The following is a 17,324-nucleotide window of genomic DNA, read 5'->3' as shown; positions in this document are numbered from 1 at the left end:
AAAAATCCGCTCCCTTCCGAGGGCTTCACCTGTCTAAGACTAAGACGCAAAATGCTTTGTCCGCTCAGTCCTGTTTTGAAACAAAATTCGCAAGTTTGGTTTCGACGGCTCTAACCTTCACGCTATGGCCATGCCGCTGGGCGAGGAAGGGGGGTAGGGGTGCAATTTGGGGATATGCTAGATGTTACCCCATCATGTGAGTGTTCGAGTAGCGGGCCACTACGAAAACTTTCCTGGGTAGCCAGAAGCCAGAGGTGTGAAATTAGATTGACCAATGCCTGCCACCCTGATCGTACGACCAACCGAGAAAAGAGTTCCTTGAATCATTGTTACATGATGTTTATGAGGGGTGGCATTGGTGGGTGGGGCTAAGGGTGGAATCAAAGGAGAAGTAAAACGGTCCTATGAAAGGCAAGCAATGGTGGTAAATAATATAAGTATAAGTAAGACTGACGCATGTCATTATCAGACAGGATAGCAATTGAGAGGTGTGAAGTTTTGACCACTGCTTGCCGATCGGACAACCGATCCTTGATCCCACCAGCTGGGCCTTTGACTTTGACCCCCCCCCCCCCAACCTCCATCTCCCCCTAAATTCCCCTGTCTAAGACGGAATTTTTTTCTGGCTCCCTTGCGATTCCGTCTTACACAGGTTCGACTATATATATAATATATATATAGGCCTATATATATGTTATGTTGTTCCAGGACCTTTTTAACTCCACCCAGCCAGGTCTTTCTTGGTCTTCTCCAGATTTGAAGCCGGATTCTCGGTTGTTGTAATAAGCTCTAGCCGCTGCGGGGCAAAATTCAAAATTTCCTACCTACTGATAATGTTTAATGTATTCCGCACGCTCAAATGACCTAATAAAATGTATGCAGTAGCGAGCACCGTAAAACACTCCCAAAAAAGTATACAAGAGCCTCTCTCTATCAACTTCTGTCCTGGGCTATAGCTCCACCAGCTGTATCCAACCTCCTTTAGGCCAGAATCTGTCTCTCCTCCTAGTACTTTTAATTTAAGCTTGCCACTCTGTCTCTTCTTTTCTCTTGGATTCGATCTCAAGACTTGGTGGGCACTGTTTGTTTTCGATTTTCTAAAGGTGTCTCCAATCCACTTCCATTTTCTCTAATTTCTGACTCTGATTACTAAGGATGTTTTAAATAGGTGTTCAGAATACACAAAAGAACCTTTCAAAGACAATAGACGACGAAAATCAGTACAATGTACTTACGAATGAAATATAAGACCACCAATTCTGAAAGAGGAAGTACAGGCTGCTGTTAAGAAAATGAAGCAAGGAGAAGCTACAGGGCCTGATAATACACTTGCATGTATCCCAGTGGAAGTAAGTGATTGTCACACAAGGAGAACTAGCATCTGGGAGGTAGCAATTAAATGCTTTGCTATTGCACACAGGAGACCAAAGTTTGATTCCCGAGTGGCCACGAGAGCCCCCGGTCTGTAGCCTACTCTGATACAGGGTGAGAAAGAATGATGATAATAATGATGATAGCACTTCACAGTACATGTACTTGACAATAATTTATTTCTATTTTGCAAGTCAAGAAGATAGGAAATATTGATTGAAAATGATTTACAAAATGTCATTTATTGATATTAATCATTCAATAATTTTTTGACACAATTCAGATCATTACGTTAAGGAGCGAGCTGCTTGAACCCTACCTGTCAGGGCCCAGTGGGACAAGTATCCCAGCAGAAAATGAAGACACATGTATTCAATAAAATCATCTTTTCACTTTGCAAAAACTGACCCCCTTCACTGCAGTAGCAGTAAGTTTTTCTAACATCATGGACAAACAAAACTGGTGAAATTCAAGATAATGAGCATAAATTTATTCATTTTTGTACAGATTGGGGGATTAGAATGAAAGAGCAGTCACCTCACATGAAGAAGACCAGGAAAAAAAAAATGAAGTCAAACCTCATTATAGGCCTACTGCCCCAAGTTCTACTGTCATCCCCGCTTGACTTGAGGAACACCTATATATATATATAAAAACACAGCATTTGCCCCTTTACACAGCCATCCGCTAACTGCATAAAGTTGTACGGTCCTTATTTGACTAGTGTAATTTGCCTCACAATCAACCAGTTTAGGGATATTTATATACAGTCGAACCTGTGTAAGACGGCCACCCATTGTCAAGGAGAAAAGTGGCCGTATAAGACAGGTGGCCGTCTTAGGCAGGACTGATCAAGATGAAGAAAATAAACTATTTTTTTTCTGAGGTCCCAACCAAAGGTGGCCGCATCGTTGTTCCATGTTCAAAATCCTCATCAAAATGATTGTGAAAATACACCTTGTCTGGTTCTGCCAACTATGAAAGAAAATGTTTAGAACACAAATATAAATAACTCAAGTAGAAAGTTTTAGATGCATGTGACCACAGTTTGAGTGTGTGCACAATCAATAGAACATCTCTGACGGGCTTGCAGAAGGGAATTACAGAGAAGTCCTTACACAAGAGACCTCTCGTCTTCCCACTCTTCATACACCGTCGCACAGACTTCGCTCAAAGCTAGCAACAGTGCTAGTTTTTACCATGTTTCTCCCGCACCCAGAACGCAGACCTTGTAACCACCCCCAGAGCACATACATGTGTCCACTGTTCCTTGACACACTGTACATACATGGACATTTTTGCTTTGACACACATACACAGACACTATCTCCTTGACGTGCACACACGGACATTGTACCCTTGACACATAATAATATAGAGACACTGCTCTTCAACACAATTTACAATCACTATCTCCTTGACACATACACATGGGACACTGTTTTCTCAAAAGCCATAATGATGGACACAGTTTTCTTGACACACATTATGTTCTCTCGACACACATACATGGACATTATTTTCTCGACACACATACATACATGGACATTATTTTCTCAACACACATACATTGTTAATGTCCCACATTGACATTAGTGTTGCCCGACTCCATCTCTACCAGTCAATATTTGGTTGGGTAAAACACCATAGTGTTGGAAGAGCAGGAACAATATTTGGAATATTTTGGTTTTAGAGAGATTTTTTTTAGAAGCAATACACAATTTCCAGTTTTTCTCCCCATTACTGATAGTTTCCCAAAAATAATGTCCCCTCTTAATTCAACACAACTGAACTTTTTAAAAGTCTTGAAATTATTCAGTCAAACCCCATTGTACTGCCAGGTTTGGAAAGTGCACGAAAAGGAGCTCTTATTCAATATATATAAACAGACTATTTGTCTCCTTAAACAACCATGCCAACAGACTGAGTTGTACGGCCCAAACAAAAGCTTTGTAAATTTGCCCAGCAACAACGCCAGTGAACTGGCCGCCAGAGATCCACACCATTCACAGTACCCACTTGACAGCTGCTAATCTCCCTTTCTCACACACACACGAAAAAATGACTGGCCCCGCAGAAAATTGCATTTTTGAAATAGAAAAATTGCAAGGTAAACCGCCTAAAAATTGCAACCTTCCCATCCCAGGCGCATTAATACGGGCTTAACATTTTTAGTTTAAAAAAACATGACAATTTTGAGTACCGGTAGCAGAAAAGCAGCTCAGCCTTTTAAAAAATCATGACAAACAATACAAATTCATCAAATGTTATTAACAACACATTTACTAGTAACAACACACGAGTACGTTAACAATAAAGTTATCGACCAAATATAATATGATAATGCGTGACACAAAATAACGGAACCTTCGGTTTTCGTAATAACTTTTAAATGAAAGCATAAAATTTGACCAAATTTAGTACATACCAGGTACTTGGTTCATGCAAAAATCTAGAAGTGTATGAAGTTTAGTCTATAAAAAACAAAAAAATTGACGAGAGATTTTTGAAACAACCTCTAAATACAAAATAAGCTTATGCTCCAATCAAATCAGATCATGTTCTATTTTTCTCTTGAAACCTTCGATACACCTGTAATCTGTATTTAGATTTATTTCTGATATTTTCTATTTTAAAACGGGCATGGTATTGTTTTAACACTAAGTCAAATCGTAAAATACAGCAATTTTTTTTTCCATATTTATAAACAATAGTAATACATGTACTAATGTAGATCTAGATCATTTCTACAGCAACCACTCCCGTGTGAACGCAGCTTAAGGCGTTTTACATAACGGGGTGTTTACGCACAAGGTACGCGGACACCTAGCCTCTGTGTCTACGTACACGGTAACCGGGCAGTTAAGAACTCCAAGTTCAGTTTTTGTCATCCGGTGTTGCCTTCAACACCAGCCCTCCCCTGACTGTACATAAAAAAAAAAAATCAATTATTCTCCCATTCTAGAGCCCTTTACTGTATACTTCATAGCGCACAGACTTTGAATGAACTTTGGTGACCCCAACCGGTACTCACAATGTGATGCGAGAGCACAGGTTCACTGACCGGTAACGATGGCGAGCCCGACAAGACGCGTGTATAACTTTCTTTTTTTTTTATTTCAACAAGTGACAGCACAGGACAAATATCGGTTAATCTTCATTCCGGTGGGTTACCGTGTACGTAGATACTGAGACTAGGTGCCCGGTTACCGTGTATGTAGACACATGCATCATGTACGAACAATATTCACGAGCGCGCACTCACACGCACACACACTCACGTACACCTAACACACGCACACAGCTACTTTCTTATCACACGCGCATGCTAACACACATTAGATAAAAGCCTAGCCCAAAGAAGACCACATTCTCGGCCTAGCCTATGTCTCAGTTCGTGTTGTACATGATGTATTCCGGCCTGAATTTCCGGTTAGACTTAGAGCTATAGCTTTTAGAGTACACTCAGTAGGCTTGAGCTGGGCCCATTATTGCGGAACTCAACGAAAAACGCGGCCGCAAGTGCGGTCTCAAGACCGCGATTTCCTGGAGGGCCAGGCATAGAGTCAGAGTTGGACAGACTGGGGGAGCGCAGGCTGCAGTGATGCTGAAGTTCTCGTTTTCTTGAAGATGGCTTTCACAGTTGTAATTACCCGTGCAATAAGCACACGATTTCATACAATAACAAGGCATGACTTCGATTACGTATACACACAAGGCACCCCCCCCCCAAATCACGACACCCCGTACAGATCTCAGCTTCAATCAAATCTAAAATTTGGTTCCAAGATTTAAAACAAAAAAATTTTGCCGTTGTTCCTTCATCCTGAATAAGTACATCATGTATCATGTCAAACACTTCAAATCCAACAATGCACGAGCCTGCATTTCTGACAGTCCAGACAATAAGTGAACAGCCCTGGCAAACTGGTGCTCCTAATCCCCACGCAGTCTGTCTGAGCAATTTGTACATTATTTCGGCCTGTACTCTCGTGCAAACTTCTGGAAATCTTCCTCTGTGAACACTGTGCTCTCCTCCTCCTCAACCTCCTTCTCTTTGATGTCCCGGGATAACCTGTTAGGCTGCTTGTATAAAATCTGAAGAAAAAAAAAAATTGTATCATAAAATAATTTATAATAAGAGCAATTTAAAAGAAATATGACCGGATACGTATTATAAGATTTTGTAAAGAACATGACACATTAGAACACTTTGGAAACAGACGTTAAAGGAAGGGATGCACATTCTGTGAGCCAAACAACCAAGTTGTAGGGTAGGACAAAAGAACCTCTATCATGTAAACACAAGAAAGTTTATGAGACTCCCTCAGCAAAAAATGTGGAAGCAAGTAAGTAAGAATCCTCTGTGTTTCCATCTCAGTGGAAGTCGAAAGAATATTTAAACAATGAAAGAGGATTGTTTGGATGTTTTTTTTAAATGAATGTTTTTAAAATCTGGATAAATGTTATGAAGAAACAGAAGAGTTCCTCCAAATACCAAAAACTGAAAATAATGCTCTCACAGAGAAGCATGCAACAAATATTTTTTTTTTCCTTTCTAGGCGAGATACAATTTTTAACTTACTAAATGGCAGTCTGACATTTCCACAAATCACATCCTTGAATTACTTGAATATGGTTATCATCAGGTGTACATGCCCTACGAGCTCAAAGGATTCAAAAACAAGCTTCAGGTGCTGACAACTTCGAACACATATTATATTATTACATATGCACCTATTCTCATCTTCGAAGTGAACAATTACCAGCTCACTTTTTTTGTACATGCTTCTGGTGAAACACCAAACCAATGTGCCAGATCACTTGTACAATGTCCAACACTTTGGCAAGATAGCTGACTTTCGAAAGTAAAAGCATGAGAGCTGTTAGACTTACAGGCTAAAATATTTATCAACCACCATTTGATAGCATAGATTGGTCCATCACTAATCTGAAAAAAAGGAATGTGTCTCATACCATGCTGACTTGTATCCTCAAAACTACTCTTAAAATCATAACTCCACTCAACCCAGTATCACTCGACCAAACACTACTTAGTTTTAACACATACACGTATCAATAGCAGTTTGAAGGCCTACCTATACAATAAAGTTACAAAACTCAAACTGACCTTCTCTGCTACTTCATCCCGAACTTTTCCGAGTTCTGTGATCTTTTGCAAAGCTTCTACATTTGCTTCTGTATAGTCAACATCATTTTGTTCTTTGTACAACTCTGAAAGCAAAACACCAAATCAATATGAGATCAAAATGTATCATTGTGTACTTTACATTACCTGTTCTTGTTTTCATTTCATATTCACATCATTTCAACGATGCAAGTCCTTTCCCCATACTGTGAACCACTTGTGCTTTTAAAATAATAAAATAAAGGAGGGCAATTCTGTTTACTAGGACCCTCCATTAGCTCAGTTGGTATCATGTGGGACTATGGAGCAGATGGCCCTGATTCAAATTCCAGATTGGGCACTCTCGAACGCGGGTCATTTTGTGAAGTTTTCAAGGCTCTCAACCCACTTGGTACGGTCCTATCGGAGATAAACATTAATTCAGAGGTCCACCTCTTAAATGACCTAATACATGTAGCATGATGTTGACAGGGGCGTCAAACCCACACACTTACTTTTACTTTCTTACCATTGTCAACCCAATGACAATCAGGTTTTCACTACTACCCCAAAGATCCCCTCCTTTGAGGGTATTTTAAAAAATCCATTTTGGTTTTTATGATTCCATACTTCAAAGATTCATCCACATCATAAGTATGCAAAGAAAACACATCTTCTTCAAACTTTGTCAATTTTGTGACTCTTACTCTTACAAAAAGTATCAAATTTAGGGGGAAAAAAGGCATATTAGCAAAAGAAGGGTCCGAATGGATGAAGGGCAAAAGGCTAACAGTCTTTTGTTATAATAATGTAGGAGAATAATGTTGCACTTTAGAAAAGAAGACAAATAAAAAAAGAGCTGGAAAGAGCAAACATGAAAAGACCAGTTTCATTTTGTACAAACTCCCATTTTTTGTGTGACTGGAATTCAGTGCTTTCACAGTGATTATGAACAAATCTAGGAAAACTGGAGCCAATACAAGACTAAGCCCACAATGTTTTTTTAAAAGTCTTAGTAAGTGTTTTACGGCACTTGCAACACAATAAGGTCATATAAGTGCTGAAGATTAGAGGTATAAAAAAAGTGTAACAAACAAAAAAGAAGGAGGGGAGATAAAGATAATAGATGTTTGTTCTAGTAAGTGTTTTATGGCACTCGCAACACAATAAGGTCATATAAGTGCCGAAGATTAGAGGAGTTACAAGAGAGTAACAAACACAAAAAAGGAGGGAAGATAAAGACGATAGATGTTTGATAGGAAAGAAGAAGCAAACCACATCAGAGCACCCGCCAACCACCCACTGATAGATGTTTGATAGGAAAAAAGAAGCAAACCGCACCAGAGCACCTGCTAACCACCCACATTTACAATATTTTGCAAGGGTTGGGGTGAATGGAAAAGACTAGTAAACAACACAATCTATACAATACAGACACACTAACACAGAACATTATGTTAGGATTTCATGAGAACTTTGCCGAGCAGGTCAGTAGTTAAGTGATTTTCAATCAGTACGACCACTTTGTGCCATACTGCACTAGCAAAATGGTTTAACTCATTTTAGTTTTAGTAAGTGTTTTATGGCACCTGCAACACAATATGGTTATATAAGTGCCGAAGATTAGAGGTGTTACTGTTACAAGAGAGTAATAAAACACCAAAAAAAAGGAGGAGAGATATATGGACGATAGATGTTTGATGGGAAAGAAGAAGCAAATCACAACAGATCTTCAGGTAAAAGAAAACAGAAACGCAGCGGCAGCCACAAAAGAAAAATACACGGCAAGTTATACCACTATTAGATTATAAATAGTCAAGTTAAACAGTTTTTTAAATTTTATCCGGTAGCGAAAACGAGATAAGTCATTTTGCTAGCTCAGTGACCACTTGCTCCTTTGACAATGGTTAAAATTTATGACTGTCTTCCAAAAGCTAGCCTTTTCCCATATAATCTTTCCCTTCACTTGTGCAGTGCTGGGGACAAGTGCTGTTTCATAGTTTCAATACTCTGTAAGTCATAGTGATAAATATCTTGTACAAAGTCACGCTGAAGCTTCTGGTTCTCACTTGAACTCGAACCCAAAACTATGCACACCACCTAAACATGAACACTCATAATACACACACACACACATACACATTTTTAATGCTCAATTATTAAATTATCTTTTTAAAAGCTGACCTCTCAATTACTTCATCATAGAATGAAAAGGGAAGCTTCTTCTCGATCGCATCAAGAAAAGAGAAGCCATTATACGAGCTAAGTTTTTTTGTTTTCTTTTTGCCCTTTGAAATCTGCCTAAGGTCCTGTTTTTTTTGTCGCCAAATAACCTCGTTCTTAGGCGAAGACAACTGTAACACCTTATGCCAAGAGGGCAAGACCGACCTTGACAGGAAGGATGTCAATGAAGAAATATTAATTAAAACTATGTTGCAATAAAAACAACTCTCACCAATAGCAGATTTGAACTTTTTCTTCTTTCTCTTTTCCATCACATCTTTCTTGTGGGTTTTCTGTAACTTTCTAAGCTCTTTCCATACTCCTTGACGATTAGTCTTGATGAGTTCCATAGCATCATTTGTGGTGTATCCCTTTTTTTTCTTTCCTGATTTTGCAGCCATCGTTGGCTCTGAAAGAAAAGGAAAACACAAAGGTGAATACAGTAGCCAAATTCGTACAATATGCCCTACCCTAAATCCATGGAAAAACATTTTTTATTGCAAAAGACAGGATGCCGCAGGACAATAAGATTAAACATAATTTTTTTTCAACAGTTCTGTATTCCAAGTGTAGAAAAAGAAAGGGAGTAAGACATAAAGTCATCCTCCAAAAACAAAATCCATGATTGCAATGTTCTTCAGAGACTTCTTTCCTTGACCCTACAGATATGACAGATAAGGAGCGACATGAATGTGATTAATTTCAGCACAGGAGAAACTATGTACCACCTTTACTTTTGATTTCAGGCCTTACTGAGTTAACGTTACCTTTATGGTTTATTATTAATAATGTTACTCTAGTATTAAGTAATAAGTATAGTAATATTCTCTTTTCATTTGATATTCAATGCATGTTCATTCCATCAATCATTCAATGTTGATGCACTTCAAATACATGCGAACACACTTAAATTGTGTTTCTCTGATTTCGCACAATTTTGCCAATCCTGATTTTTTAAGGTCAATTTTGAGTGGCCATATCTTGGGCATCTATTAACCTATAGATGAAATATCAATGTGTCAGATGATGCAGAATTTATTTCAGCTTTAAATTGATATGTTGCATGAGCGGGTAGTGTAAGGCTATAACTTGATGATTGGATTATCATTATTACATTTTCAAATTTCTTTTGGACGTCACTATATAATATATTATATAACACACTTGCATTTAACTTATGATTATATCTACACATGCTCTCATTCTCTGTGTACTTTGCAAAGTTACCACGCTCTGGAAAAGGAGCACACATAGATATTACTGCGGTTTAGCCCCTAAAAGCAGTGCCAGTGCATCTGCATGCAGGTGTGAAAATAAATTTTTAAAATTCTTTTACAGTCCCTCCCGTTCCACATTTAAATCATGTGTCCATTTTCTACTACATATTGATGTGCTGAAAACGAATATTGACTTCATTTCAGCCGCTAATTAAACAATTTAAAAGGAAGGACTTCCGTAACGAGCGACCACCCCAACAAACACAATAAAGAAGAGACCTTATCCTAACCCAAACCTTGCAGTAACCCTACCCCTAAATATTCTACTCTGTCTCATAGTGGTCGCTCGTTTCGAAAGCCCTCCAGTTAAATATTTGATGGTTTATAATGGAACTTGTGTCGTAATTTCGGCGCTTTGGACCAATCGGGGGCTGGCCCCCCTAAGTAAGAAAAAAATCTGAGGGGTAAACAGGGCGCTTATAAGGGCACTTATAATTTTATATTCTGCAGTTCGGTTTGGAATTTTTTGGAAAATAATTGATTTGCGACAGTTTTAGTAGCTATGTGTGATCTTCAAATGTAATGCTGCAGTTTGACCCTCAAACAAAGCAGTGTGTCTTTGTTTTAGTAGAGGTTTTATGGCGCTTGCAACTGCATAAGGTCATATGAGCGCCATGTAGTAGTAGCATATATGCGACTAAACGTAAAACAACGCAAACTATTTTTAGCTAAGGCGGCCATCTTGTATGACGTCAGACCGGGATACCGCTCCGACCATGTGACTACATCTAAATATAGCCAACTGTATGGCACTTAAGACCGTGTAGAGAATCTTTGACGGCACAACGCTTTGGTGCGATGTTTTTCCAGGAATACCGGTAATGAGATATGATGCGGTGCTCTGATGATGCTGCTGCTTATCTCCTGTGGGCAGGGGCGAAGCGTCTATATAATCAAATAATCACTGCTTCCCTTCCTAATTTTGAAACATTGTCGCTGTCAAATTCATCCTTAAACGTAAACCTCTTAAATTAAATGTAAAAAGACGTTCGTAATCAACAATGAACAGTATGCCTAACATTCAAAACGGTTTCACGGCCACGGAAATAGCCTCCTCACCCCTCTCGGGCCACTCCATAAGCAGTCGCATGCTTTGATTAAGTAAGTTTAAAGTGAGTCTGGAAGAGTCTATCAATTGAGTTGAAGGGAACATGTACATAGCAGTCCAAGCTGTTTCATTGCCACATATACCCTGTTCACCCCTTTGGGGCCACAGTTATAATCAATCTCAAGCCCTGATTATTTATGCTAACTAACGCTGGTCGAGTCTATCTCACAAATGTGAGGGGAACTAACTCCTAATAATCTCTTGACTGCTGCGTGTGCTTGTTTTTTTCCCTCGACTTTTTACCGTCCTATAATCAGATCGTGACCTCGATTATGACACCAGCTCCTGGCCGCGAAAGGCTAACAAAAACTGCCAAATGTGAAATTTAAAAAATGATAATTGTCATGTTCTACCAAAGAGTTAGACTTACTGGTAGATCTATAACATATAGATCTAGTACTGACATCTCTGCTTCTTTGCTTTGTGTTTATGTATTCACATCTAAAGTTAAATTTAATTTTAGTTGGAACTGATATTTAATAAGATACTTTCCCGATTATTTTGGCGGTTGAACATACAATATGAATTCCGGATTTGTTTTCATTCACAACTCAGAGTCGCCGCCTCGAGTAAGATTCTTGTGTGATATTTACAGGCCATATCTATAAGTCCCGTTTCACTTTGATTACCCTGTCAAACAAGTCAGCCTTCGCCCCTGCCTGTGGGCATTGTTTATCGCGCCCGGGGGGATGGGGGGAGGGGGGTAATCTTGCAGTAGTGTCTTCACTGCAATTTTCGCACGCTTTACCGTCTTTACCGAGTTCCAATTTCTAGCATCACTACTGGAAATCGAAATGTTATTAACATGCCGCAAACCTTGTAACCAATTAGTACAGCATGGCTGACGGGCTGCGGTCAGCCGCAAGTGTGAAATTAATTTACCATGCAAAATACATCGATACAGATAATACGTCAAGCCACTGACCCAACATGTCGTTCCCTGTGGTATCTCCAAAGATTCTCTACTACACGATCTTTGGTATTTCCACAGCCTTCTAAAAATAGTCTGTGGGTATCCCGGATGTGATGACATCACATTACTAAAGTTAACTGCCAATCAGGAAGGTGCATCGTTCTACGTTTAGCCGCATGTAGTACAGTAGGTGTCGCATTCAACAACGAGGTTGCCAGGACCGGCTTGTTGTCCTCGCTGGATCCGACCTCTCGTTGAACGTGACTAAGGCTAAAGAAAAAGAATGGAGACAAGTTATTATATTACACGATGTACCAATATCAGTGAATGTTCAGTTGTTCCCTCTGATGACGAAAATCTCGAACAGCATCAGTGTGGGCGTGATTGAGCTGTGTTCTGACCATTATTTCTGAATGTTTAAAAACATTTTTTCCTGGAACACTTCTCGTGTGGAAACATACCCTCTTACATCTGGGCCTAGATCTACATTAAGTAAAGGCGGGAGCTTGGATTTTCTGATTAGGGGAAGAAAGAAAATTGAAAAAAATGAACGTCTCGATCTAGACCTCCATCCAGAGTTCATCCAGTTTCACACAGCTCGCATCGCTTTCCCACCAACCCCCTCCCATCCCTAACGTACGCTAAACCTTGCCCATCCTCTTGGCTTTGGGGCCCATAGTATTAGGAGGCACACTAGAACTAGCAATACAATGCATTAGGAATCGAGGATGGGCCTTGGGCTTAGCGTGAGATGGAGAGAAAGGATAAAAATTCTTAGCTTTTGGGGCCCCTAATTGCTTTTACTTGGTTGTCGCGACCTCGTTGAAAGCGACTTCGGTCTGTTTGCAACCTCGTTGGAGCTGACGTACATTTACAAAGATATATAGAGGAAAAAAAATCGGGGATTAAGGACTGCCTCGTTGGAGGCGACTTCTCGTTGAATGTGACCTTGTTGAATGCGACATCCACTGCATTAGCCTTCTGTGACTGTGCGGGAGTGAACGTAAAACGTTTACCTAAATTTTTACTGATTTCTAGATTGGCAAGCTCTATTCAGACTCGAGTCCAATTAGATTTTTTTATTTATTTGGACTCGAGTCCGAATATGGGTTTTATCTATTTGGACTCGGTTCCGAAAAAATGCTTTATTTATTCGGACTCAGCTTCTAAGTGAATTATGTGAGGTGTAAGGAGGTTACATAATATAACTGTCGTTGGGGGATTTTATGTAAAACCAAAATTAGAACTAGAAGTACCTACTAGGACAGTGTAATTGTGTCAAAAGTCAAAAGACTGCACTCTCATTGCCCAATAGCAGTGTGTAAGTACAAAGTAACTGACAACTCAGCGTCTTTCCACCACCACTACAGCATCATCATTACTTCCACCACCATTCGTCTTTCCACATGTGTTAATTTCATTAAAAATTGTTGTGTTATAGTTTTTCTGTAATTAATTATTTTTAAAAATCACATAGCACAAAACTGACAGCCGTGGCCTGTTTCCAACACCTCTTCCCACAGCAAGCCGAGCGTATGTGATTGCTACACGCAGTCTCATTGGTCGACATAATTAACTTTGCCCCTGGCAAGGTCAACTCAACTTGGTGGTTCTGTAATACTAATGATGCAAGGAGGGCCAGTTAAGATAGATCTAGTAACTGGATATTAAAGCTCACGTCTCGATTGTTATCATTATAATTTTTTTAAATTTCATAAATACTAGAAATATGGGTATTCTTTTACTCCCCCTCCCGTCTCACACTTAGCTACCAGTTGTCCATTTTCTGAGCCTGTGCCAGAACCACAACATTTTACATTGTGATGCAATATTGTTTTGTACTCTTTACAGAAAACATTAATATCTGATTGTGGCATACATGTGTTGTTGATATGCTGCAGTAGCAGCACAAGCAAAACATTTTTATTTTATGTGTGATTTATATCTTAGAAATGATAAAATAAAGCGATTTTGCTGCTATTTTTTCCCATTTCAATGTCACTTGAAAACAGCATTGCAATTACTTCCAAAGAAACATTTTTGTATGGAGTCTTCAAAACTTTACTGGTACTGAGGGTAAGTCTAAAGCCATTGTACGTCAGGCATACATTGCATGTAAATACTTCATCAGGCTTCACAGTTTTCATTTGTAATCTATAAAAGTGCTTGACGTGCATACTGCTGTCACCATACAGCATTGTATATTTTGACAACATCTAGACAAGCTTTGAGCAATAAAACTTGATTACTCCAGCTGAAATCGCAAAGGGGTTTCCTTTTGAAGACAAAAGAAGTATGGGGTCATAACGGGAAACATACTTTACGTCCATTAACGAATCCCAAATTTGTCATCATCGTGTTATGCACATAGATTACCAATTAAAAGTGTACTTAGTACTTTGTAATGTGACTGGTATTTTTGGCCTGGACTAGTGAACAAAGTTTCTATAACCTCATTCATGCATTGCCTTGGCATTTGAGCAAAAGAGAAAGATAAAAAATGAAAATAACTTTGTCATCATCAGTGTCATCAGAGTGAGAGTTATGCACGTCAGATTCTGGTTGTTGCCTGGATGTAGGGAGCGACTGGAATGCAAAAATGCAGCCTGATGTGGAGTATTAAAGTATATATTCATGCAATAATTGGCAAGTAAAGGGATTCATCTTGTCATAATCACATTTTTTTTTAGTGTAATAGCAAAATAATACTACTTTTACACCCCTGACGTGGAAATTCCAAGATGTGCAGGGACAATACTTGTTTTAGTGAAGAGCGTTACAAAGTGATTTGTGCTGTAGAAAATGCCAGGCATCATAAATTCAGTCATTCCTTTTATTTCATAAATGCCTAGAGCAATGTAAATTAGAATTTTTAAAAAAAAGAACTTCCAAAGATTGTTCAAATATTCTCTACTTACGCTCATAAAACAGGACAAAAATTGTCATCATAGATCTATGCACAGAAGAAACTTTTACTCTTATTTAATTAACTATAATTCTTAAGAAACTACCGTCCTCACAATCTTTATGTCAATTTTCAACTTAAATAGACAGATATTATAATTATTATAATATAAATAATACAAATTGATATCACAACAGTGCTGCTTCAAAAGAAAAGTTGGAAAAGAGAACTGTTACAGTTTTTGTCAGGCAGTCTGACGTGCATATGATGACATGTTACATCAAATATCACAAAATCGAAAGGGACTTTTCCTTTTCTTTTTTAAGGCTTGATACAGGCGTAAAAAGTAGTAGAGATACCAACTTTCAACAGATGGAGTTAAGTAAATTTTATCACTGTAGTAGAGTGACCAAAGTGACCATCTAATATCTAAATTTCTTACAAAAAACATATATTTTTCAGCTGTATTTGCACATGATGAAAATAACACCAATTACCCACATCATGACAAAGCTTAGAATTTTCAACTCAAATGTGAAGTCAGTCTTGTTGTATGGATGTGAGACGTGGAACGCATTCCATATGTGCATAAAGAGGATCCAGGTTTTCTTGAACAAATGTCTGAGGAGGCTGCTGAGGATCAAATGGACAGACAAGATCACCAACGAGGAAGTATTAAGAAGAACCAGACAGAGCCCGGTCAGAGATGAGGTGGGAAGAAGACGTTGGCGATGGATTGGACACACTCTCAGGAAGTCAAGCAGCTGCATAACAAGAAAAGTGTTAGATTGGAATCCACAGGGTAAAAGATCAAGGGGAAGACCTCGTGGAACCTGGAGAAGAGTCACAGAAATGGATGTACAGAAAAGCGGGAAGACGTGGAGTGACATCAAGCGACTAGCCCAGGATAGGGAAAGGTGGAGAGTGTTTGTTCGTGGCCTATATCCTGACCCAGGGTGAGAAAGGCAATGATGATGACCTACATCATGGAATTAAAACAGAAATTAAGTAGTTTTTAATATTTTACCTCTGTGAGATATTTTAATGGTACCAGGTTCTGGCACAGGCTCTTCTGCTAAATATTATCAATGAGCTGAACACCATAATAACAACTTCATTACCGTCGCAAATCAACAGTTATTGAAATGTTTGATAGTTCTTAATCAAGCTAGGCCTAACCCCGTAGTAATTTGTGCGCTTTGGACCAATCGGGGGGAGGGAGGGCCTGTCCACCTTGGGTAAAAAAATCTGGGGGGTTACAGGGGGGCATCCCCTTGTTTTAAACACCATATTTTGATAAGGCCAGCTCTATTCGGACTCGAATCCGAATATAATTTCTAGCCGTACTTAACTTGACTGCCAGTCTAGCCGTATATAAATCTAGGTTTGGCCCTATCGACTCGAACCTGTTAGGTACACAGGTCTCATTAGATCCAGATCTAGTACTTATTCAGGTTTAAATAAAGCAAGTCAGTAAGGCACCTTTTCGTTTTGTCTGAAATACAAATATTTTAGGCTTGGCAAACTAATAAAAATTTCATTTACAATTCAGCGATCAAGTATGGCTAGCCTGACAGTCTAGCCGTACTTACTAGCCTAGCCGTCTAGCCGTATTTATCTTAGGCCCTATTAACATTAGAAAACAGGATGTTTAAAACACATGCACTGTCATTAAGGCACCTGGTTTCGTCTCAAATACAAATATTTTAGGTACTGCAAACTAAAAATTTATTTACAATTCAGTAGGCCTTTTTTATGGTCAGTCTAGCCGTCATATTAATTTAAGAATAAGTACGGCTAGCCAACCAATCTAGCCTTTAAGTAAATACGGCTAGCCTAGCAGTCTAGCCATCATTAAGTACGGCTAGCCTCTTCCATATAATTATAATTTTTATCTATTCGGACTCAAGTCCGAAAATTGGTTTTTTGTCTATTCGGTCTCGGGTCCGAAAAAAGGGTTTATTTATTCAGACTCAGCTTCTAAGTGACTTATGTGAGAGTAAGGAGGATATATACTATAGCTGCCAGATCCATGAATGAGCCACGAGCACCAACCTACAGTCGTACAGATAACAGAGTGTGAAAACAACGAGCAGGAAGGAACAAGCAATGAAAGCAACGAACGGCTGATAGGCGACTAGACTAGCCTGACCACAGCCCTACTTCAAACTAAACTAACTAACTAAACTAGATCTAGAATCTAGTCTAGATAAATCTAGATCTAGACTCTAGCTAGATTAGATTTAGACTCCTAGATCTATATCTAGATGGGAAGTGGCTATTCTCACCCGGGGTGAGAATAGAAATACGATCTACCTCTCACCCCGGGTGAGACTTGCCAGCGTAGGCTATTCTCACCCGGTGTGAAACAAGACCTGTTTTTCCTCATTTTGGAATAC

The 17,324-nt window shown here is 39.1% G+C and overlaps 1 protein-coding gene across 2 annotated transcripts in view; it reads right to left on the bottom strand.

The window, feature by feature from the left end:
* Positions 1-4,068: 4,068 nt before the first annotated feature.
* Positions 4,069-17,324, bottom strand: part of LOC101847708 (active regulator of SIRT1) — a 15,809-nt gene continuing 2,553 nt past the window's right edge. Inside the window, exons 2-5 of one of the 2 annotated variants that reach the window (XM_035968366.1) lie at positions 12,033-12,290; positions 8,955-9,131; positions 6,503-6,606; positions 4,069-5,469 (exon numbers count right to left, since the gene is read on the bottom strand). In XM_035968366.1, the coding sequence (XP_035824259.1) occupies positions 5,344-5,469; positions 6,503-6,606; positions 8,955-9,131; positions 12,033-12,039 (414 nt within the window). In that variant the 5' untranslated portion in view covers positions 12,040-12,290 and the 3' untranslated portion in view covers positions 4,069-5,343. The remainder of the gene's footprint in view (positions 5,470-6,502; positions 6,607-8,954; positions 9,132-12,032; positions 12,291-17,324) is intronic. The other variant, XM_005092865.3, reaches the window with a different exon arrangement.

Source organism: Aplysia californica, unplaced genomic scaffold (assembly GCF_000002075.1).
Source record: "Aplysia californica isolate F4 #8 unplaced genomic scaffold, AplCal3.0 scaffold00054, whole genome shotgun sequence".
Lineage (NCBI taxonomy): Eukaryota > Metazoa > Mollusca > Gastropoda > Aplysiida > Aplysiidae > Aplysia > Aplysia californica.
This window is presented reverse-complemented; position numbering and strand designations above follow the sequence as displayed.